The 24,883-nt window shown below is 38.4% G+C and overlaps 1 protein-coding gene across 8 annotated transcripts in view; it reads left to right on the forward strand.

The window, feature by feature from the left end:
* PPEF1 (protein phosphatase with EF-hand domain 1) overlaps window positions 1-24,883 on the forward strand; it is a 151,466-nt gene that overhangs the window by 117,367 nt on the left and 9,216 nt on the right. For all 8 annotated transcript variants that reach the window (XR_008708017.1, XR_008708018.1, XM_055563473.1 and 5 more), the window contains 4 exons: window positions 1,778-1,921; window positions 12,674-12,859; window positions 14,243-14,385; window positions 23,156-23,262. Coding sequence is in view for 6 of the 8 variants with exons in the window: in XM_055563473.1 (XP_055419448.1) it covers window positions 1,778-1,921; window positions 12,674-12,859; window positions 14,243-14,385; window positions 23,156-23,262 (580 nt within the window). In the remaining 2 variants the exon portion in view is untranslated. The remainder of the gene's footprint in view (window positions 1-1,777; window positions 1,922-12,673; window positions 12,860-14,242; window positions 14,386-23,155; window positions 23,263-24,883) is intronic.

Here is a 24,883-nt window from a genome sequence, read left to right on the forward strand (position 1 = left end):
TTTTATGATACTTAAAACTGAGGTTTAAATTTCAGTCACCAAGAGAGACCCTGGGGAGAAAATTTGAGGCCAGAAATTTTCCCAGGGTACCTCACATTTCACCCCCTTAGGGGATCATTGTTCCACCTACTGTTAAGACTGGCTTTAAAGGTAGAAATTTGACTTGTATGTTTTTTGTCTACCCTGCTGGAACGAAGTTGAACTGGTAGCACGTGTTCTTTGTGTGAAATATAATTGAACTGTAATGAAAGTAGTAGGTTTAAGCCTTTGGAACTCTACTAGATGACATACAAAAACAGATTTTCAGGTTAGTTTTATAACCCCCACTTGCCCATCTGTTTGGACCTCCAAATGTAGGGGTGAACATGCTTCCTCGTTTACACCTGCTGTATGATTTAGTTGTTCATGGGGAAGGGATAAAGTTGGGGGAACTCAATGACAACCTCCACTGCAGGTTCATTAAAGGTATTTTGTAAAGTGGGCAGGTTGGAAAGGGTGGGGTGGTGAATGCAGAGGGACAGAGAAGGAAGACTATAATACTTTAGCCTCTGGTTTAGTATACTTCAAACTCCTTGGCAGAGGTTGGGAAGAGATTGCTAGTAGGACCCCCAGGAGAAAATGATGATGTGGCACCCAGCAGGGACTGGGCAAAGTGTCCTGATCCCACATGGCTTTGAAAACAGAAGAGCCACAGTACTTAAGAGACCATGTGGCTTTGTCCTGCCCGATGACCTTATCAGAAGTGAGTTGTGTGGCCCCCAAGTTCAGAGTGTCCTCCCAAAATACTCTGCTCTGCCTAAGACCTGGAGACATTTGCTGGGGGGTAGACAGGGAGGTAGGCTGTGAGCTCACTGATAATAGCTGAAATTGAATTCCAACCGTCTCAATGAGATAGGACCTCAGAATACGGTTTGCTTTTATTTTTGAAAAATAAAGGTAAGATTTTATAGACACTATAGTTTATAGAAGAAACTTAAGTGCCTACCTCAGAGAATTGTCCATCACTGAACTAAGGCTTCCAATGTAATAGAACCATTGCTTCAAATTGTTTTGTATAAAGGTATGGTGCTACAATGAAACAAGTATAAAATTGCAGTCTCAAATTATGTAAGGGAACATAGAATGGATTATAGTATAATTGATGTATTATCAGAAAGACATTTTGTTTCCAAAGAAATACATCACCTTTGTTACTAGGATTAGATATAATGTTCAGTTGCTGGCACGTCAGACTGAGAACCCAGTGCACTCAAGTTAGAAGGCTTCCAAAGTTTTCAATTTATGTCCCCTTTGTGAACTTTCTTGGACATAGATATACTTTCTCTCATTTCTCCTGGAAAACACGACAAAAAGAAAAGCCATCCTCTTAAGAGGTGTTTCTGAACTCCAGGCCTATTAGTTCTCAGCTCCATGTATAGATAAAGGCTCAGAGGGAGACTTATTTTCCCTTAGCATCTTCCATTTCCCGTCACAATGCCAAAGAACATGTCTCCACTGACATCTGTGCCTCTGAGGTCTTTTAGAAACTCTAATGGGAAACTTTCCCTGTAAGACAGTGTCTCTAGTTGAAAAATGTACAAACAGAGCTTAACAGGCCCAGTTTATAGAGATCAGTGCATCAGTAAGATGAAGGAGGTAGGTGATATGGAACAGGTGATCATGTATTTTCCATTGAGTTGAGGCACAATAATATAGACAAAATAGCAACTAGTGCTGAAGTTGCTACATGCAGCACACTAAGCATAGGGTTTGGCTAAAGCGTGAATTTGTTTTGTAGATGAGATCTGTGCTGATGCCGCCAATTCCAATGGATGGAGACCATGCTGAGAAGAAAAATAAACTGGATATAGCCACTGTGGCTCAGGGAATCAGAACAAGTGGATTCTTTTCTGAACAATTAACAAAGCAGGAATGGGAGCAGGTAAGTAATCAGACTGTTCACTAAAGTGGCAGTGAAGATGCAGCATAGATGATTTTGTCCCTAATAATATATAAAAAGTGGCTGGCCTTTCTCAGCAGATCATATCCTTTTCTCTAAATCTATTACTATATTTTAACAGCTTAATTGAAATATCATTCAAATACCATATAATTCACTCACTTAAAGTATATAATTCATTGAGTTTGGTATATTCAAAATGTACAACTATCCCCACAATCTAAATTTAGAATATTTTCATCACCTGAAAAAGGAACTTCACATACCTATTACCAGTCACTTCCCATTCTCTTCCCATCCCTGCAGATTAGACCTTTTGGTCTTAGTAGATTTGTCTATTCTGGACGTATTATAGAAAAGGACCCATACAGTGTGTGATCTTTTGTCTCTAGCTCCTTTTACTCAGTCAGAATAAAAGATTAGTGCTTTTGCTTTGAGTTTTGGTGTTGTATCTAAGAAGCCATTGCCTAACCCCAAATCGTGAAGATTTATTCCTCTGTTTTCCTCTGAAAATTTTATAGTTTCAGCTCGTACATTTAGGTGTCTGATCCATTTTGAGTTAATTTTTGTGGATAGTGTGAGGTAGATGTCCAAATTCATTTTATTGCATGTGGATATCCAATTATCCCAGCACCATTTGTTAAAAAGACTTCCTCTCATTGAATTTTCTTGGCACCCTTATGAAAAATCAATTGACCATAAATATGAAGGTTTATTTCTAAACTCTTGATCTATCCAATGATCTATATGTCTGTCCTTATGTCAGGATAACACAGTTTTGATCACTATAGCTTTGTAGAAAGTTTTGAAACTATAAAGTGTGAGTTCTCCAGCTTTCTTCTTTTTCAAGATTGTTTTGACTATTCTGGGTCCCTTGAATTTCCATATGAATTTTAGAATCAGCTTGTCAATCTCCATGAAAAAAAAAAAAGCTGGAATTTTGGTAGGGATTGCCTTGAATTTGTGGATCAATTTAGTTACTATTGCAATCTTAACAATATTGTATCTTTAATTCCATGAATGTGTGATGTCTTTCCATTTGTTTAGATCTTTCATTTCAACAGTGCTTTGTAATCACATACATGGAAACACTTGTTAAAGTTATTCCTTATTCCCAAATGCTTTTGACACTATATTAAACAGAATTGTTTTCTTAATTACATTTTGGATTGTTCATTGCTGGTATATATTGACTTTTATATACTGATCTCATGTTATGAACCTTGATAAACTTGTCTATTCTAACAGTTTTTAGTGGATTCCCTGGGACTTTGTATTAAATATAAACAAGAACATGCTTCTTTCCAATCTGGCTGCCTTTTATTTCTTTTTTTTGCTTCATTGTCCTGTCTAGAACCTCTAGTACAGTGTTGAAAAATAGAAGTGGTCAGAGTCGACATCCTTGTCTAATTCCTAATATTAGGGGGAAGCATTCAGTCTTTCCCATTAAATATATTAGTTGTTGGTTTATATGTTAACTATCCCTCAACAGATTGAGGAATTTCTCTTCTGTGCCTACTTTCTTGGGTGTTTTTTTTTACCATGATAGAGTGTTCAGTTCAGTTCAGTTGGACTTTGTCAAATGCTTTTCTGTCTCTGTTAGGATAATCATGTATTGTTTGTTCTTTATTCTACTAATGTGATGTATTACATTGATTGATTTCAGATGTTAAACCAATCTTACATTTCTGGGATAAATCCCACTTGGTCATGGCATATAATCCATTTTATCTGTTGTTGGCTTCATTTTGCTACTTTTTGAGGATTTTAATATTTATATTCATAAAGGATATTAGTCTATAGTTTTCTTTCTTGTGATGTCTTTGGTATTATTGTAAAATCAACCTCATAGGATGAGATAGGAAGCATTATCTCCTCTTCTATTTTTTGGAGGAGTTTGTGTGAAGTATTGATGTTAACTCTTCAAATGTATAGTAGAATTCATCAGTGAAGCCGTCTGAGCCTGGACTTTTTTCTTTGTAGGCAGTTTTAAAATGACTAATTCAGTCTTCTTTCTTGCTATAGTTCTATTCAGATTTTTTACTTTTTGAGTAGTTGTGTCTTGGTATCCTTGATAGTTTGTGTCTTTCTTGAAACTTGTCCATTCATCTAGTTTATCTAATTTGTTGGCCTAAAGTTGATTGTAACATATACATATGTATGAAATATATTTATTAAAAAATATATTTTGAAATTTCTGTGTGAGCGATGCCTCCTCTTTCATTTCTGATTTTAGTAATCTGAGTCTCTTTTTGCTTGGTCAGTCTCACTAAGATTTTCAGTTTTATTGGTCTCTTCAAAGAATCAATTTTTGTTTATTTTTAATTTTCTCTATTTTCTGTTCTCTCCATTTATTTCTGCTTTAGTCTTAATTTTTTCCTTGCCTTCTGATTTAGATTTATTTTGGTCTTCTTTTTCTAGTTTCCTAAGGTGAAAGTTAGTGTCATTCATTTGAACTCTTTATCCTTTGCCATCGAAGCTATAGATTTCCCTGTGAGTACTGCTTTAGCTCCATCTTGTGAATTTTGCTATGTTGTGCTTTTGTTTTCAGTCATCTCAGAGAATTTTCTAATTACTTTTCTTTAACATATATGTCATTTAGGAATATGTTGTTTAATTTCTGCATATTTGTGGATTTCTCATATTTCCTTCTCTTAATTATTTTTACTTGAATTTGTGGTTGAAGGACATATTAACATGATTGAAATCCTTTTAAAACTTATTGAGGCCTTTTTTTTTTTAATGCTCTAGCATTTAGTCTGTCTTGAAAAATGCTCTGTGTGCTCTTGAGAAGAAAATTTATTATTCAGTGAAGTGTTTTATATTCAGTGAAGTGTTTTTTATATATGTATAATAATTGGTTTGAAATACTTGTCTGCTAGTTCAGTTCAGTTGCTCAGTTGTGTTCAACTCTTTGCGACCCCATGGACTGCAGCACGCCAAGCCTCCCTGTCCATCACCAACGGACTCAAACTCATTTCCATTGAGTCGGTGATGCCATCCAACCATCTCATCCTCTGTCGTCCCCTTCTCCTTCTGCCCCTAATCCCTCCCAGCATCAAGGTCTTTTCAAATGAGTCAGTTCTTCGCATCAGGTGGCCAAAGTATTGGAGTTTCAGCTTCAGCATCAGTCCTTCCAATGAATATTCAGGACTAATTTCCTTTAGGATTGACTGGTTGGATTTCCTTGCAGTCCAAGGGACTCTCAGGAGTCTTCTCCAACACCACAGTTCAAAAGCATCAATTCTTCGGCGCTCAGCTTTCTTTATAGTCCAACTCTCACATCCATACATGACTACTGGAAAAACCATAGATTTGGCTAGACTGATCTTTGTTGGCAAAGTAATATCTCTGCTTTTTAATATACTGACTAGGTTGGTTGTAACTTTTCTTCCAAGGAGTAAGCATCTTTTAATTTCATGGCTGCAGTCACCATCTGCAGTGATTTTGGAGCCCAAGAAAATAGTCTCTCATTGTTTCTATTGTTTCCCCATCTATTTGCCATGAAGTGATGGGAACAGATGCCATGATCTTAGTTTTCTGAATGTTGAGTTTTAAGCCAACTTTTTCGCTCTCCTCTTTCACTTTCATCAAGAGGCTCTTTAGTTCTTCTTTGCTTTCTGCCATAAGGGTGGTGTCATCTGCATATCTGAGGTTATTGATATTTCTCCCGTCAACCTTGATTCCAGCTTGTGCTTCATCTAGCCCAGCATTCCTCATGATGTACTGTGCATGTAAGTTAAATAAACAGGGTGACAATATACAGCCTTGATGTACTCCTTTTCCTATTTGGAACCAGTCTGTTGTTCCATGTCCAGTTCTAACTGTTGCTTCCTGACCTGCATACCGATTTCTCAAGAGGCAGGTCAGGTGGTATGGTATTCCCATCTCTTTAAGAATTTTCCACAGTTTGTTGTCTACTCCTAATCCTCAAAGGCTTATTGTCTGCTTAGTTTTCCCTGTGAAATTTTTTTCTTGCATGTTTTGTAATTTTTTGTTGAAAACTGGATATTTTAGGCAATATAGTAACTTTCTATGGGGTCGCACAGAGTCGGACACGACTGAAGCGACTTAGCAGCAACAGCAGCAGCAGTAACTTTAATTATTCCCATGCTCCTCTGGGGCTTGTTGTTACTTGTTTTTTTTTTGCTCATTTATTTGTTTACTGGCTTGTCTGGACTAATTTGGTGAAGTCTGTTCCTTTTCAGTGTGTAGCTTCTGATGTCATGCGTCATGAGGTCTTGCCTTGGGCAGGTACACAGTTTCCCTGACTACCATGGATGGTTGTAGCTTTAGCTAGGCTCTCTTCAACTATCTTTTCCCCTGATTTCTCCTTTAAGCTTTGGTCCATCTGCCTCTTTTTGTATCAGACCCAGTATTAGCCTTCACTAATTGCTAGCTGATTGTGCTATTGTTTTTAATAATGCCCTGGGGCTCACAAAATAGTTCCACAATCTGATTACATTAAAATTGAACTCCTTTGCAGGAAAGAGAGTGTTGACAATCATCAAGTCTTGTTCTGGCCCTTAGCAGATTCTTTCTCATCTGTTCCTTTCCCTAATTCTATCAATTAAACGTCTAGCTGGTCTCTTCTTGCTACTAGTATTATGAAACTGCTAGACTAAAGAGACTTAGCAGCAACAGCAGCAGCCTTCTTCTAATTGCTTACTTCCAAGAAGTCTTCATTTCTTGATTCTGTACCCTTATACCTTGATTGCTGAAAATGTTGACCTAAAATGTGATTTCTGAAAATGTGATTTCTAGAAAATGTAAAACACAGTCTAATCAATAAGGAGGAGGAGAAGAGGGAGGATAGAGAGGGAGAGGGAAGAGATGGTAAGGGAGAAATAGAATTCATCACTGACTTGTGCATCCAAAATATTTAAAAGTCAAACCAAGTATAAGAGGCGTCCTACAGCAAGTAGGAAAGGATGCCTCCTTAAATTTTGATATCCATAATCCAAAGAACAAAGGTTATGGTGAATAAAAAGGATGATGCCAAAAAGATTGGAGTTGCACAAGAAGAAAATCATGACATCTGGAAGCCTGGATGAGTTAGAATTATAGAGGAATGGAGCCTCAAGAAGTGGGAAGGAGGAAACTGGTGACCATTATTCTATAATAGAACCTCCCCTCATTCCAACAACATAGATGAGGCATCTTACAGACTCAGTGTACATGACTGGAACTGACACAGGGTAAAATTGACCAGGATTTCATTCCCAATATTTTAATAATTTCAATTGTACCTTTAATTTTTTTTCCTCATTTGTTGGTATGTCATGGTCATGCATACTTTAGTTAGATAGAGTTGAAATTTTCAGATTAAAAACACAATTGCTTTATTTCTTAATATCTATGGGCTGTATTGCAATAAAGATCATAGGCTGTTTGTTCCATAATCATGGAAGTGCACGATTCCTGGCAGAGGACTATAATGTAAGTTTCATCTTATATTCCCTGAGATGTGGGGGGAATGTGTGTACTCAAAGCTGAGTCATCATATAGAAACAAGCGTAACCTCTTTAGGACAGATGTGTAAGAAGGAGGAGGCCAGAAAGGTTTAAAAAATAATTTTAATTATTTATATCCTGAATGACTCCCTTCTCTTAATTTGCTTAACAAGTATTTGTTGAGTACCTACTCTGTGTCAGGGACTGTTCTAAGCTTTTGAGAAAGTAATTGAACTCAGATCTATTCCCTCATGGAGTTCATGTTCTAGGTGTAGGAGCTAAATAACATAAATATATATGTATATATGAAGTCATGTTATTTATATTACATATATAATTATATAATAGTAAGTAAATATGTTAAGTGAGACGTTCTGTGGAAAAAATTCAAACTAGAACAAGGTTAGGAGAAACCATGAACTTGAGGTGTAGGGGACAGAGTTGTAATTTTAAATAGTTGCAATTTAAATTTTGTAGTCACTTGGCTAGTCACTGGATTTGATTTGAGCAGGATTTGATCCCAGGCTTGACTTTAATGCCCATGCTGTTTTTCTGAAGGGAAAGATGACAAGAGTGGTAGGAGGTCTCAGGAAAGAAATGAACTACTCTAGTCTCCCCTTGTTCAACGAGGTGATGGGTAGACAGGAGTAGGCGTCTGACGACATCTAGGTACCTGCTGGAAGGTTTGTGATGAGCACAGCTTTTAAAATGGCATGTTCAAAAGCTGGAAGGAAGACACATAACTAACGGAACATACAGAAGTGAATCTACAGTATTAGTGTCTTAGAAGAGAAGCTTTTCAATATATCTTTCCGAGCTAGTATCTCTCCCCAAAGCATACTTTTGAAAACAGGATTACTTAAAACTGTAGACAGGCATGGGACACTTCTTGCAGGATTTATTTTGGATTTAAGAGGTTTAAAGGCTGAGACACAAATAGTTTTGTTGACCAGGTCATATAAAAGTAGAACCTAAAAAAAAAAAAAAAAAAAAAAAAGTAGAACCTTTCCAATTTTTAGTTTGAAAATTTTCAGGATGAAATGTAGTAAATACTCTTTCATGCCCTCACCACCCCAAAGGCCCTTGCATTTCAGAGGAGAAGGAGACGATGTTGTTGAGAAGAGAGAGGAATTTGTTTCACCAGCAAAGGGCCCTTTATAGCATTCTTTGTGAGCCTCAGAGTTAGATCTGTATTGTGGTCACGGACTGGGTAAACCTAGTCAAGTGGATGAATTCTTGACAAAGAAAAGACTTGTAGAACTCATTGAATGGATGATTCTGAAGAAGCTCACTTTTATGAAATTAATACCCCTTATGACCCTTTATGATTTTGAACCAAAGAAAAGTGAATGTTACCTCTATCTTCCTCATTTCGTTGAGGAGTCAGCTAAGGCCCGAGTAGGTTCCCAAGTGACACAGGTGACATCTGAAGAGCTTTTCATGGCCAGTGCTTATTCTAGTTCAACAGAGTTCCAGCATATGTACATTTAATTTATGTAGATTTCAGCTATATGCATCTGGCAAAAAGAAAAAAGTGTAAAATTGTAGTTTCATATAATTCATCATATATTGTATATTATCACATATATAAAATGTTCACACATCCCTATGTTTGTATAAGGTTTTGTATACAAAATCATGTATAACGTGCTTTAAGAGTAATTTAGAATGTTTTCCTGGGGTAATTTTGGCTGTAAATGGCTTGCATCTCAGGTAGGAATTTAGAAGTTAATTCTCTCCTTATAAAATGCACCTCCTTGTGTTCCATGTTTTCACTTTCATTTTATTCAAGGTCAAATCATGTCTCCAAAACATGAATTCATGGTGTAAAATTCAGATATGACTCAGTTTCAAGTGCAAATGTTATTTTTGTTATGAACACCAGCAAAATAAATAGATTTCTTTGTATTTATTTGTAGGGTAGGGTTCTGCTCGTGTTAGAATTTGGTGGGGGAGAAAGGAGAATCCTGATACTACTTTTCTTTGTGTGGTTTTAATTCTCACTGAAATCAGTCATCAAAAAATCAGTCATTTTCAAGTGTTTGGGATATGCCCGGTGCAGGGTTTCTCCAGTTCTGACGAGATACTTAGTATTCTAGAGCAGTTTTTCTTTTCTCTCCACCTCACTGTCTTTCCCCTTACTTATTTCTAGCTCCCCTTCAATACCAAACCTGTAAATGGGTCAGGTTTAGTGGGACAGCCATTTCAGGTCTTTTTTTCCTTTTTTAAGATTACTTAATTTATTTTAATTGGAGGATAATTACTTTATATATTGTGATGGTTTTTGCCATACATGGACATGAATCAGCCATGGGTATACATGTGTCCCCCATACTGAACTTCCATCCCACCTCCCTCCCCACCCCATCCCTCTGGGTTGTCCCAGAACACTGGCTTTGAGTGCCCTGCTTCATGCATCAAACTTGCACTGGTCATCTATTTTGCATATGGTAGTATACATGTTTCAATGCTATTCTCTCAAATCATCCCACCCTGGCCTTCTCCCACATAGTCCAAAAGTCTGTTCTTCTGTGTTTTTTTTGCTGCCTTGCATATAGGATCATTGTTACTGTCTTTCTAAATTCCATATATAATGTGTTAATATATTGGAGAAGGAAATGGCAACCCACTCCAGTGTTCTTGCCTGGAGAATCCCAGGGACGGGGGAGCCTGGTGGGCTGCTGTCTCTGGGGTCACACAGAGTCGGACATGACTGAAGAGACACAGCAGCAGCAGTGTTAATATATAGTATTTGTGTTTCTTTTTATGACTTACTTCACTCTGTATAATAGGCTTCAGTTTCATCCACCTCATTAGAACTGACTCAAATGGGTTCCATTGTGTGTATGTACCACAACTTCCTTATCCATTTGTCTGCTGATGGACATCTAGGTTGCTTCCATGTCCTGGCTATTGTAAACAGTGCTGCGATGAAATTGGGGTACATGTGTCTCTTTCAATTCTGATTTCCTTGGTGTGTATGCCCAACAGTGGGATTGCTGGGTCGTATGGCAGTTCTATTTCCAGTTTTTTAAGGAATCTCCACACTGTTCTCCATAGTGGCTGTACCAGTTTGCATTCCCACTAATAGTGTAACAGGGTTCCCTTTTCTCCACACCTTCTTTAGCATTTATTGTTTGTAGACTTTTTGATGGCAGCCATTCTGACTGGTGTGAGATGGTCTTCATTTTAAGATCTGACTTGGATTCACTGGAATAACCACACAACTTAAAATACATGCTTCTTCATGCCCTGCAAGGAAACATGTGGAAAATACAGTCTATTTGACTATGAAAAATTAGAAAAAAAGTCTGTTAGAACTTTGCAATACTTTACAAGTCATCTGGCCCAAACCTCTGATTTTAAAGAAAATGAGACCCAGAGATTTTTCTCAAGGTTGCATCAGTCAGTTCAGTCACTCAATTGTGTCTGACTCTTTGCGACCCCGTGGACTGCAGCACACCAGGCTTTCCTGTCTATCACCAACTCCTGGAGCTTGCTCAAACTCATGTCCATCAAGTCGGTGATGCCATTCAACCATCTCATCCTCTGTGGTCCCCTTCTCCTCCTGCCTTCAATCTCTCCCAGCATCAGGGTCTTTTCAAATGAGTCAGTTCTTCACGTCAGGTGGCCAAAGTATTGGAGTTTCAGCTTCAGCATCAGTCCTTTCAAAGAATATTCAGGACTGATTTCCTTTAGGATTGATTGGTTTGATCTCCAAGGTTGCATAGCTTTAGCTCTAAAGCTAGTTTTTCACACTACTGCTGAAGCTCCCATCAGTTCAGTTCAGTTGCTCAGTCGTGTCCGACTCTTTGTGACCTCATGAATCGCAGCACGCCAGGCCTCCCTGTCCATCACAAACTCCCAGAGTTCACTCAGACTCAGGTCCATTGAGTCAGTGATGCCATCCAGCCATCTCATCCTCTGTCGTCCCCTTCTCCTCCTGCCCCCAATCCCTCCCAGCATCAGAGTCTTTTCCAATGAGTCAGCTCTTCGCATGAGGTGGCCAAAGTACTGGAGTTTTAGCTTTAGCATCATTCCCTCCAAAGAAATCCCAGGGCTGATCTCCTTCAGAATGGACTGGTTGGATCTCCTTGCAGTCCAAGGGACTCTCAAGAGTCTTCTCCAACACCACAGTTCAAAAGCATCAATTCTTCGGCGCTCAGCCTTCTTCACAGTCCAACTCTTGCATCCATACATGACCACAGGAAAAACCATAGCCTTGACTAGACGGACCTTTGTTGGCAAAGTAATGTCTCTGCTTTTGAATATGCTATCTAGGTTGGTCATAACTTTCCTTCCAAAGAGTAAGCATCTTTTAATTTCATGGCTGCAGTTACCATCTGCAGTGATTTTGGAGCCCCCCAAAATAAAGTCTGACACTGTTTCCACTGTTTCCGCATCTATTTCCCATGAAGTGATAGGACTGGATGCCATAGGGGATGTTTAAATAAAGAAATGTTTTATGTAGATTAGAGGTACAAACAGGGAGCCCCCAAATTTTATGAAAAATTTTTAGAAACTTGGGTCTTCAGTCCTGAGTATCATGCAGCCTGCATTTGCTGTTTCAACTCCAAAAGGAAATATTATACTAATAACATACTTGTGGATTCAAGAGAACACATTGTGGAAACCAGTCAGTGGCTAAATATACTGCTGAAGCTGAGAATGAACTCATCAAGGGGGTGGTGGGGCAAAAAGTGAAGGCGATGCTTTAGAAGCTATTCTTGGATGAACAGTTGACTATATCTGTGATGGGGAAAGGCCTTCTCATTCTGTTTATTCAACAGGACAAAAACCAGGGCCAAAACCATAGCTGGGAGACCTAGCATACCTGTTTGAACATAATTGAAAACACCAAATAAATGTGTGTTCATTGTGGGGAATGACTTTCTCCTTTGAACATGGCAGTGAAGTTCTTTTTAAGAGAAAAGAGCTTGTAGATTCAGCAATTGTGAAATAATGGAGATAGAATTTTAAAAATGTAGATTTTAAAAAAGCCCAAAGGCTGATTCTTCGTGATTACTAAATATTGCTGTGTTTGGTTACTGGGGATGAGTAGAATGGGATTGTGGTGACAATGGGCATTGAAATTATTTTGGAAAAGATTCATGGAGGAGGTAAGTATGAAACAGTTTTGAAAGAGGATTAGAGTTAGGAAATGGTGAGAAATAGTGAGACTTTGTGATAACTTGGGTTAATGTTTCTGGAAAAGAAGTTGAACGTAGAAGGATAAACTCTCACTTGTCAGTGACAGCCTAATCTAGTTTGTTGTTCCAAGGTTATCGATATCCTTTGGAGTGATCCCAGAGACAAAAGAGGCTGCTACCCAAACACGAACCGAGGAGGGGGCTGCTACTTTGGACCAGACATTACCTCCAAGATTCTTAATAAATACCAGTTGAAGATGCTTATTAGATCTCATGAATGTAAGCCTGAAGGGTATGAAATCTGCCACGATGGGAAGGTAAGCTAACAGTGTGGGTGACCTCCTCACCAACATCCCTCCCTCGAGGCCTAGTCTTTCTTTACAGGATGTTTGACTTCAAGGCCATGGGAAGATGTCTTCCCTAGTCCCAGAACAGAACTCCATGCTTTGGTAGACAAGAACAGGAGACTATCTGGTTCACAGAGGTTGTTTGAAGGAGCCTCATTGTCCCTTACCCCAAGAGATACTTGGTTTATTTCCCCGATCTTCCTAATCCCAGCGATAGGAACTGACACAGGACCCTAAGTACACACACACAAAGGCTTTATTTTATGCTGATCGCAAGGCAAGTCTCCAGTAGTGGGGTGAAGAGTGTATGTATCCTCCCAGAACACAGAAAGGTGGCAGTGAATCACTTGCTCTCTTTTACCTTTTGTACTTGCCTGTGCAGAACAGAGCCACAAAACGCACTGCCCTTCGATTCACTGACTAGGGGAGCTCTACCAAGTCCCTCACTGTGGGCAGTTTGGCAGCAACCACTGAAATGGAGTGTGTTCTGCTTCTTCGGTGCTTTCTGATAGGCTAGAGAGGTGAGGTCTGAGGAGCTGGTTTCTGGTCCCAAGTTGTCCTGGGATGCCCCCCTTTCTCTTAGTGAACAGCAGTAGTTAAAAAGAAATACCAAATTTCATGGCCTTTCCTTCTATTTCAACACTTTCACTTTTCTTAACTCTCTTAATTCATTGGAGTCTCATCCTTTGCGGGATGATAAGGCAAGTATTCTTTAGGGTTTATTTGTAATTAAAAAAAAAAAACAAAACAGAAAAAAGCAGTGGCTTGTCTGAAGTGACATGTGCATTTGGGCAGGATTAAGTCTAAATCAGCTTTCCTGTCACTAACAAGTATTATGCTCCAAGACTCCTCATCTTCCATCACACCCCCAAGACTGGTTCCTTCCCAACAGAGTGATCATGGTCCCTTATCTAGCCACTGTTTCTCTGACCTTGAAGCACTGGTTTGATGGGGGCCCTGAGCCCTGTAAATCAGTCAGCTACAGACAAAAGAAAAGGACTGTGATATTACACAAGTTTTATTTTGAATGGTCAAATATCACAAGGAAAGAAAAATAAAAGCTTTACCCTGCTGGAAAATTGGAATTTACAAAACTGAGCAGTAAGGAACTGAAATTGAATACAGGATTGCAAGGCCATGCACTGTGGGGATGAGTGGCTAGAAGTTAGTACTCATGGGGGCAATGATTTAAAAACCTTGCTTCTCTTCAGTGGAATCACAGGAAATCCCATTAGACTTTGATAATTTGTACAAATTTTGAACTTTGTATAACTTTTGGTTTTTAAGAATTAAGCTGTTTCTGACTTTATTGAAGGACATTTTGAGAACCTGACGTTCTTTTTCTTTAACCAGGTTATTACTGTATTTTCTGCATCTAATTATTATGAAGAAGGTAGCAATCGAGGAGCTTACATCAGAATGAGTTCTGGTACGACCCCTCGATTTTTCCAGTACCAAATAACTAAGGCAACATGCTTCAGGCCTCTTTACCAAAGGTGTGTATACTCTAAGGAGCTTTCTAAGCTCTGGTAATGGTGACCACGTAGAACCAGTCCAGAGTGCCTAAGAGCAGCCTTGGGATTGAAGAAAACAACTTACCTGTTACTCATTAGTAGAAACAAAATGAAATAATTCTGGAAACCAAGTGGTGAATCTGCTCTTATTTGAAACCAAGAGCAGTAGTTCTAAAGCAGTCAGCATCCATGAACAGTCCCTAATTGAATATAAGGAAAAGAAGGTCTCTGTACCTACCCAGTCCCGTAAGCTCTTGCCTTTTCTGCCCCCAAACACAACCCAGTCAGCTCTGGCCTCTTTGTCCCTTCTCTACCCAGAAGTGTGTATGATGGAGTTGAGTGTGTCTCACTGTGTGATGGCATGCATCCCTTATCTTTATTTTCCCCTTTTGACATTATCTTTTTAATATTTTTGTATTCTAAAACAAATATATTTGTTGTTAGATGTGCTAAAACAAAGTTGTATAAAGAAAATGTTAGTGATCTCTCCCAGTACTTCTCAGTAATTTTTTTCCACAGAGGCAGCTGAAATTAATAGCCTGGAGGGGACCCTTCCACCCTCTTCTCCTTGCTCCTACAAAAATAGACAAGCAATTTCTCATTCATGGAACTTAAATGTTGAGCACCTACTATGTGTCAGACACTGTTCTAGGCACAGGTGATATTGAAATAAACAAAATAGGCAAAAGTCTTTTTCATCATCAAAGCATATCCCAGTGGAAGGAGAAAGGCAGTAAACAACATACATACATTTTTTTTTAACAAAGATAGAATCACACTGCACAGTCTATTCTGCAACTGACTCTTTCCCTAAAGATTGTATCATGAACATCACTCCGAGTTCATACATGTAGACCTAACTCATTCTTTGTAGTAGATGCATAATATTCTATACCATATATATACCATAACAATTATGGATAGCTAAATTGTATTCAATTGATGGCCATCCAGATTGGTTTCAGGGTGTTGTACTTAAAAGCAGTACTGTAACAAACATTCCTCTGTGTGTATATGTGTACATACATATATACACATATTCATAAGTTTTTAGTACTTGTTTTAAACATGAAATTTTAAAATGTGGGATTTGTATGTTTGAAATTTTGCTAGGTACTCCAAAAAAAGTCACAGTTAACAATCTGGAAAACAGCATATTAATTTCTCCACATCCTCATTAATCTCCAATTTTATTACCCTTCTTCATTTTTGACAAACTGATGGATAAAAATGATAAATCTAATTATTTTAATTAGCATTTTTTTATACAGCTGAGTTTATCCATCTTGTTTTTGGACATTGTGTTTTCTTTTCTTTGAATTTCCTGTTTATCATATTCCCCCATTTTACATTGGACCATTTGTCATTTTCTGATATATTTTTAGGAATTTTTTGCATTTGAGGGATGGAGGACTTTTACAGGCATGTTACATATATTTTGTTGATGTCGTGATATTGCTTTAGTTCTATGAAGTCACATTTTTATAATTTCATTTTATCTTTTGGATTTTCACCTGTGGTAGAAAAATGTCTCCATATTAATTTTATATTCAGTTCAGTTCAGTTCTTTCAGTCGTGTCCGACTCTTTGTGACCCCATGAACTGCAGCATGCCAGGCCTCCCTGTATATCACCAACTCCTGGAGTTCACCCAAACCCATGTCCATCGAGTTGGTGATGCCATCCAGCCATCTCATCCTCTGCCGTCCCCTTCTCCTCCTGCCCTCAATCATTCCCAGCATCAGGGTCTTTTCCAATGGATCAGCTCTTCGCATGAGGTGGCCAAAGTATTGGAGTTTCAGCTTCAGCATCATTCCTTCCAATGAACACCCAGGACTGATCTCCTTCAGAATGGACTGGTTGGATCTCCTTGCAGTCCAAGGGACTCTCAAGAGTCTTCTCCAACACCACAGTTCAAAAGCATCAATTCTTCGGCACTCAGCTTTCTTCACAGTTCAACTCTTGCATCCATACATGACCACTGGAAAAACCATAGCCTTGTCTAGACGGACCTTTGTTGGCAAAGTAATGTCTCTGCTTTTTAATATGCTGTCTAGGTTGGTCATAGCTTTCCTTCCAAGGAGTAAGCGTCTTTTAATTTCATGGCTGCAATCACCATCTGCAGTGATTTTGGAGCCCCCCAAAAAATAAAGTCTGACACTTTCCACTCTTTCCCCATCTATTTCCCATGAAGTGATCGGACCGGATGCCATGATCTTAGTTTTGTGAATGTTGAGCTTTTAAGCCAACTTTTTCACTCTCCTCTTTCACTTTCATCAAGAGTCTTTTTAGTTCCTCTTCACTTTCTGCCATAAGGGTGGTGTTATCTGCATATCTGAGGTTATTGCTATTTCTCCCAGCAATCTTGATTCCAGCTTGTGCTTCTTCCAGCCCAACGTTTCTCATGATAGCTTACTAAGTTAAAGTATACAATCCAGTGATATTTAGTATATTTACCCAGTTGTGTAACACTGCTGCTGCTGCTGCTGCTGCTAAGTCGCTTCAGTTGTGTCTGACTCTGTGCGACCCCATAGACGGCTGCCCACCAGGCTCCCCCGTCCCTGGGATTCTCAAGGCAAGAACACTGGAGTGGGTTGCCATTTCCTTCTCCAATGTGTGAAAGTGAAAAGTGAAAGTGAAGTCGCACAGTTGTGTCTGATTCTTAGCGACCTGATGGACTGCAGCCCACCTGGCTCCTGCGTCCATGGGATTTTCCAGGCAAGAGTACTGGAGTGGGGTGCCATTGCCTTCTCACTACCATAATCTAATTGTTGAACGTTTGTTCCATCCTGTAAAGACAACTTGTATCCATTAGTAGTCATTCATCATTATCACCTCCCTCATCACAACTCTAGTCAACTACCAGTCTGTTTTCTCTCTGTATAGATTTGCCTATTCTGGATATGTCATGTAAATGAAATTAAATAATATGTCATCTTTGTGACTAGCTTCTTTTACTTAGTACGCTGCTTTTGAGGTTCATTCACGTTGTATGCATGTGCTCATCGTTTCAGTGATGTTTGACTCTTTGCAACCCCATGGACTATAGAGCCTGCCAGGGTCCGCTGTTCATGGGATTCTCCAGGCAAGAATGCTGGAGTGGGTTGCCATGCACTCCTCCAAGGCATTCCCTTTGTAACATGTATCAGTTTTTTTTTATGGCTGAATAACATTCCATTGTATCAGTAGACCTCATTTTCTTTGTTCATTTATCAGCTAATAGAAATGTGATTAGGACTTCCTGGTGGTCCAGTGGTTGGGACTCTGAGCTCCCAATGCAGGGGGCATGGGTTTTATCCCTGGTTGGGGAACTAAGATTCCTCCATGCCACGTGGCCAATAAATAAATAAATAAAATATATATATTTTTTTAAGAAATGTAGATTGTTTCTACTTTTTGGTTACTGAGAGTAATGTTTTGAACTTTGGTGGACAAGGTTTTGTTATACATTTAATTTCTTTTGGATATATACCTGAAAGTAGAATTATAACAACTCTTATGTTTAATATTTTGAGGAACTTGAAAGCTCTTTTCCAAGGGAATGCATGATTTTACATTCCCATCAGCAATGTATGTGGATTCCAGTTTCTCCACATCCTTGACAGCCCTTGTTATGATCTTTTTGATTATAGCCATCTTAGTGGATGTGAGGTCTTGATTTTGATTTGTATTTCCTTACCTACCAATGACTTTGAGGATCTTTTTGGTTCTTATTGGACATTTGTATATTGTCTTTGGAGAAATGTCTGTTTCAGATCCTTTTTCCTTTTTTTTGGCTGTTCCATGTGACTTATGGGATTTCAGATCCCTGACCAGGGATTGAACCAAGCCCCATCAATGAAAGAATCAGAGTCCTAGCCACTGATTCCTAGCCAGAGAATTCCCACCTTTTTTCATTCTTAATTGAATTATTACAGTTTTTACTATTACATTGTTAGAGTTGTTTATATATCCTATATTTGTGTCACTTATTAGATATTGTGGTTGTTCGGTTGCTAAGTCATATCCAACTCTTTGCAAACCTGAGGGATACAGCATGCCAGGCTGCTCTGTCCTCCACGATCACCTGGACTTTGCTCAAAATCATGTCCTCTGAGTCCGTGATTCCATCCAACCATCTCATCCTGTGTTGCCCCCCCTTCTCCTCCTGTCCTCAATCTTTCCCAGCATCAGGGTCTTTTCCAATGAGTCAGCTCTTTGCATCAGGTGGCCAAAGTATTGGAGCTTCAGTTTCAGCATTAGTCCTCCCAGTTCAGGGTTGATTTCCTTCAGGATTGACTGGTTTGATCTCCTTGCTGTCCAAGGGACTCTCAAGAGTCTTCTCCAACACCACAGTTGGAAGGCATCAATTCTTCAGTGCTCAGCCTTCTTTATGGTCCAACTCTCACATCCGTACATGACTACTGGAAAAACCATAGCTTTGACTAGATGGACCTTTGTCGGCAAAGTGATATCTCTGCTTTTTAATACGCTAAGTTTGTTATGGCTTTCTTCCAAGGAGCATCTATTAATTTCATGGCTCCAGTCACCATCTGCAGTGATTTTGGAGCCCAAGAAGATAAAATGTGTCCCTGCTTCCACTTTCCCCCCATCTATTTGCCATGAAGTGGTGGGACTGGATGCCATGATCTTAGTTTTTTGAATGCTGAGATTTAGGCCAGCTTTTTTTGCTCTCCTTTTTCACCCTCATCAAGAGGCTCTTTGTTCCTCTTCACTGCCTGCCATTAGAGTGGTATAATTTGCATATCTGAGGTTGTTGATACTTCTTCTGACAATCTTGATTACAGCTTGTGCTTCATCCAGCCAAACATTTCGCAGGATATACTCTGCATATAAGTTAAGTAAGCAGAGTGACAATATACAACCTTGTCATGCTACTTTCCCAATTTTGAACCAGTCTGTTGTTTCATGTCTGGTTTTAATTGTTGTTTCTCGACCTGCATACAGGTTTTTCAGGAGACAGATAAGGTGGTCTGGTGTTCCCATCTCTTTAAGAGTTTTCCACAGTTTGTGGTGATTCACATAGTCAAAGGCTTTAACATGGTCAGTTAAGCAGAAGTAGATGTTTTTCTGGAATTCCCTTGCCTTCTCTGTGAAACAACTAATGTTGGCAAATTGATCTCTGGTTCCTCTGCCTCTTCAAAACCCAACTTTGTGCATCTAGAAGTTCTTAGTTCACATACTGCTGAAGCCTAGCTTGAAGGATACTGAGCATAACCTTTCTAGCATGTGAAATGAGTGCCATTGTCCAGTAGTTTGAACATTCTTTGGCATTGCCCTTTTTTGGGATTGGAATGAAAATTGACCTTTCCCAGCCTTTGGCAGCTGCTGAGTTTTCCAAATTTATTGACATGTTGCGTGCAGCACTTTCACAGCATCATCTTTTAGGATTTGAAATAGCTCAGCTGGAATTCTGTCACCTCTACTAGCTTTGTTTGTAGTAGTGATGCTTCCTAAGGCCCACTTGACTTCATACTCCAAGATGTCTGGCTCTAGGTGAGTGACCGTACCATCGTGGTTATCTGGGTCATTAAGACCTATTTTGTGTAGTTCTTCTGTGTATTTTTGCCACCTCTTTTTAATCTCTTCTCCTTCCTTAGGTACTTACTGTTTCTGTTCTTTATTGTGTCTGTCTTTAGATGAAATGTTCCCTTGATATCTCTAGTTTTCTTGAAGAGATCTCTAGTCTTCCCCATTCTGTTGTTTCCCTCTATTTCTTTGTATTGTTCACTAAGAAGACCTTATCTCTCCTTGCTATTCTCTGAAACTCTGCATTCAGTTCTTTCCCTTTCTCCCTTGCCTTTCTCTTTTCTTCTATTCTCAGCTATTTGTAAGCCTCCTCAGACAACCACTTTGTCCTCTCACATTTCTTTTTCTTGGGTATGGTTTTGGTCACCACCTCCTATACAGTGTTACAAACCTCCATCAGTAGTTTTTCAGGCAGTCTTGTCTACCAGATCTAATCATTTAAATCTATTTGTCACCTCCATTGTATAATCATAAGAGATTTGATTTAGGTCATATCTGAATGGCCTAGTGGCTCTCCCTACTTTAAGTCTGAATTTTGTAATGAGCTCATGATCTGAGCCACAGTCAGCTCCTGGTCTTGTTTTTGCTGACTATATAGAGCTTCTCCATCTTTGGCTGCAAAGAACATAATCAGTCTGATTTCAGTATTGGCCATTTGATGATACCCATGTGTAGAGTCCTCCCAGGTGTGGTTGGAAGAGGGTGTTTCCTGTGAACAGTGTGTTCTCTTGACAAAACTCTGTTAGCCTTTGCCCTGCTTTATTTTGTACTCAAAGGCCAAACTTGCCTGTTACTCTGGGAAATCTCTTGACTTCCTGCCTTTGCATTCCAATCCTCTATGATGAAAAGGACATCTTTTTTGGGTGTTAGTTCTAGAAGTTCTTGTAGGTCTTCATAGAACAGGTCAACTTCAGCATTTTTATATCAGTGGTTGGGGCATAGATTTGGATTACTGTGATGCTGAGTGGTTTGCCTTGGAAATGAACTGAGATCATTCTGTTGTTTTTGAGGTTGCACCCAAATACTGCTTTTCAGACTCTTGTTGACTACGAGGAGTACTCCATTTCTTCTAAGGGATTCCTGCCCACAGTAGTAGATATAATTGTAATCTGAATTAAATTTGCCCATTCCCATCCATTTTAGTTTACTGATTCCTAAGATGTCGATGTTCATTCTTGTCATCTCCTGCTTCACCACATTCAGTTTACCTTGATTCATGGACCTAACATTCCAGGTTCCTATGTAATATTATTCTTTACAACATCGGACTTTACTTTCACCACCAGGTACATCCACAATGGAGCATTGTTTCTGCTTTGGCCCAACTGCTTCATTCTTTCTGGAGCTATTAGTAATTGCCCTCTGCTTTTCCCCAGTAGCATATTGGACACCTTCTGATGTGGGGGGCTCATCTTCTGGTGTCATGTCTTTTTTCCTTTTCATATTGTTCATGGAATTCTCATGGCAAGAATACTGGAATGGTTTGCCATCCCCTCCTCCAGTGGACCACATTTTGTCAGAACTCTCCACTATGACCTGTCTGCCTTATGTGGCCCTGCACAGCATGGCTCATAGCTTCATTGAGTTAGTTATGCAAGCCCCTTCACCACGAGAAGGCTGTGATCCATGAAGGGATTATTAGATATAAGATTTGTAAATTGTCTCTCCTATTCTGTAGGATGTATTTTTACCATCTTGATGTTATTATTTACAGCACCAAAGTTTTAAATTTTGATGAAATCAAATATATCTATTTTCTCTTCTTTGCTTGTGATGATGTATCTAAAAAGATATTGTCTAACTCAGAGTCGTGAAAATTTATTCTATGTTTTCTTCCAATTTTATAAATTATCTTTATAGATTAAGCTCTTACATTTGATTTATATTTTACTCATTTTGAGTTTATTTTTGTGTATGGTATGAGGTAGGGGTTCAACTTTATTCTTTAAAATGTGGATATTTAATTGTCCCAGCAACATCAGTTAGAAAGACTATCCCTCCCCTATTTGACTTTCTTGACACAGTTGTCCAAAATCAATTGACCATAAAGGTATGGGTTTATTTCTGGACTTTAAGTTGTATTCCATTGACCTATATATCTGTCCTAATGTGAGTGACATACTGTCTTGATTAGTAAAGGTTTTTGTAAGTTTGAAATTGGGAAATGTGAGTTGAATTTGGCTCTTCTTTTTTAAGATTGATTTCCATGTGAATTTTAGAATCAGCTTGCCAACTTCTGCAAAATATGCCCACTGGGATTTTGATAGGGATTATTTTGAATCTGTAGATCAATTTGGAGCTATTGCCATTTTCTTGACTGATTGGTTCTTTTATCATTATAAAATATCCCTCTTTATCTCTAGTAATAGCTTTTGTCTTAAAATCTATTTTGTTTACTATAAATTTGGCCACTCTAACTCTCTAATGGTTGGTGTTTACATGGTATACTTTTTCCTTTCAAACTCTTTGTATCTTTGAAGCTAAAGTGTGTCTCCTATAGACAACATATAGTTGGATCTTGTTTTTTTAATCCAGTCTCACAATCTCTGTTTTTTTTTAATTTATTTATCCATTCACCTATGATGTTATTTTTGATATGGTTGGATTTGCGTATGCCATTTTGCTTTTTTGAGGGATATGTGACTGATAACTACTTTGTTCCTCTGTTCTTCCTTTATTGTGAATTTATTTTTGTAAATGGTCTGAGGTAGAAATTTAGCATCCAGACATTGAGTTAATTATGCTAGCCCCCATTTTAAAAAACTGTTCTTTTCTACTTAATTTTAATACCTGCTTCATCATATATTTTGTTCCCATATATAGTTAGCTGTATTTATGAAAATTCCGTTATATTCTATTCAGGTATGTATCTGTCTTCTCTTGTGTCAATGCCTGCTCTTTAGTTTAAGTAAGTTAAGATAAATTCCAGCATCTTCTATAGCAAGTCCCTCTGTTTTCCTTCTTGTCTTGGACATTCTCATGCACTAATTGTTCATGTGAATCTTTGAAACCAAAAAGAAAACACCACTGATAATCCTTTTAAAATTTCACAAAACATGTGCACACGTACGTATAAACACATTCACCACCTAATAATATGTTATGTGTGAGGTTAAGGAACTTATTTAATGTAGAATCTGGTAAATGGCAACACAGTATATTAAAATGAAACAGAACAGAATGACTTATGTAACTTTCACCTAACAGTTTTTTTCTTAATATAGGGTGAATGCTATTGAAAGTAGTGCCATCAGGATGTTAAAAGAGAGAATGATTTCACGAAAAACTGACCTCATTCAAGCTTTCCAACTTCAAGACCGCAATAAATCAGGTAAAAAAAATTTAATGCTTACCATTTCTGAACATACCAGGTTCTATACAGATTAGTTTTCATTTTCTTTGCTGTCTTAAAAGCTCAGTTTTCTACTTTTACCACTGAAGGATGATAGAGATAAAATATAATCCATTATATGCTTGGAAAAAAGCATATTCTTCCTTTTCAATAAGCGTCTTTCAACTTAACAACAACAACCCTGAATTAGACTTCTATTCTGGTAGTATGTGAGACTAGATACTCTCGAAAGTCCTCCTGTTAAGAGACAGAGGGATGGTATGGGGAGGGATGTGGGAGGGGGGTACAAGATTGGGAACACGTGTACACCCATGGCAGATTCATGTTGATGTATGGCAAAACCAATACAATATTGTAAAGTAAAAAAAATGAAAGAAAGAAAAAAAAAAGAGACAGATTCTAGAGGATGCAGGATTTTAATGCATTTACCAGCTTCACAGTAATTAAAGTAAATCTCTAGGCTATATTTCCTCTCCCTGCTAGTGGATTTTTAAAGCTGCATGTTAGAGCATGGAGCAGCAAGCAAGCATCATAGGCTCGATTGTCTTGGGGGCAAATGCTAATATTGTTGTGGCAGTCAATCTTGGGATTAACTGTAGGATAGTAGAAAAGATAAGTAAGCTGAATTTGAGACTTCCAACATTAAGCCTAGATCCTCAAAGTGACCAGAGTAATCCTAGGTCTGTAGTGCCCTGACTCCTGGCAAGCAAATGTAAACCCATGTTCATGGGAAGTGTCCCTAATATGCGCCACTAATATATCCAGAGAGTGAGATCAATTAATATGAGGTCGCAACCAAAGATCCCCAAACAAACAAGGAGAGCATGAGTGAGAGTCAACAGGAACAATAAGCAACAGATTTAGTTTCCCAAGGATATCATATATTGGGATTATCAAATGCAAAGTAAAAATTACTAGGGAAGAAAATGTTTAAAGAAATGAAAGATGGAGTCACAAGTATGCATTTTAAAATGATTTAAAGAACCATTTTTATTTTATATAGATATAAAAATAACTTGCTAAAAACCATAATGAATGGGTTAAATACAAAATTAGATATTGCTAAAAAAATTAGATTAAGAATAAAATGTTTAATATACATCTAATCATGGTCCCAGGAGGAGAGACTGTAAGAGAGAATATATTTTGCATGATAATGGCTGAGAGCTTTCCAGAATTGTTGAAAGAACTCATACTCACAGGTAAAGAGGAACAGTGATTCTCAAATAGGATAAATAAAATCAAATTCACACCTATACACACTTGTGGTGAAATTGCACCACACCAACAGCAAAAAGAAAATCTTATAAGCAACTGGAGGAAACACACATTGCTCAAGATACAACAGTTAGAGTGACATCAGACTTCTCAAAAGTTGCAACAGAAGCCAATAGACAGTGGAATCATATGTACAGGTTGTCCCCAATTTATGGTGGTTTGACTTTCGAGTTTTTGACTTTAAAATTGTATGAAAGCCATATGCATTGAGGAGAAACATATTTTGAATTTTGACCTTTTCCCAGATGAGCAATATATAGTATGATGCTCTCTCATGCTGGGTGGTAGTATTGAGCCACAGTTCCCAGCCATCCAGGTGATC

Source organism: Bubalus kerabau, chromosome X (genome assembly GCF_029407905.1).
Source record: "Bubalus kerabau isolate K-KA32 ecotype Philippines breed swamp buffalo chromosome X, PCC_UOA_SB_1v2, whole genome shotgun sequence".
Classification (NCBI taxonomy): Eukaryota; Metazoa; Chordata; class Mammalia; order Artiodactyla; family Bovidae; genus Bubalus; species Bubalus kerabau.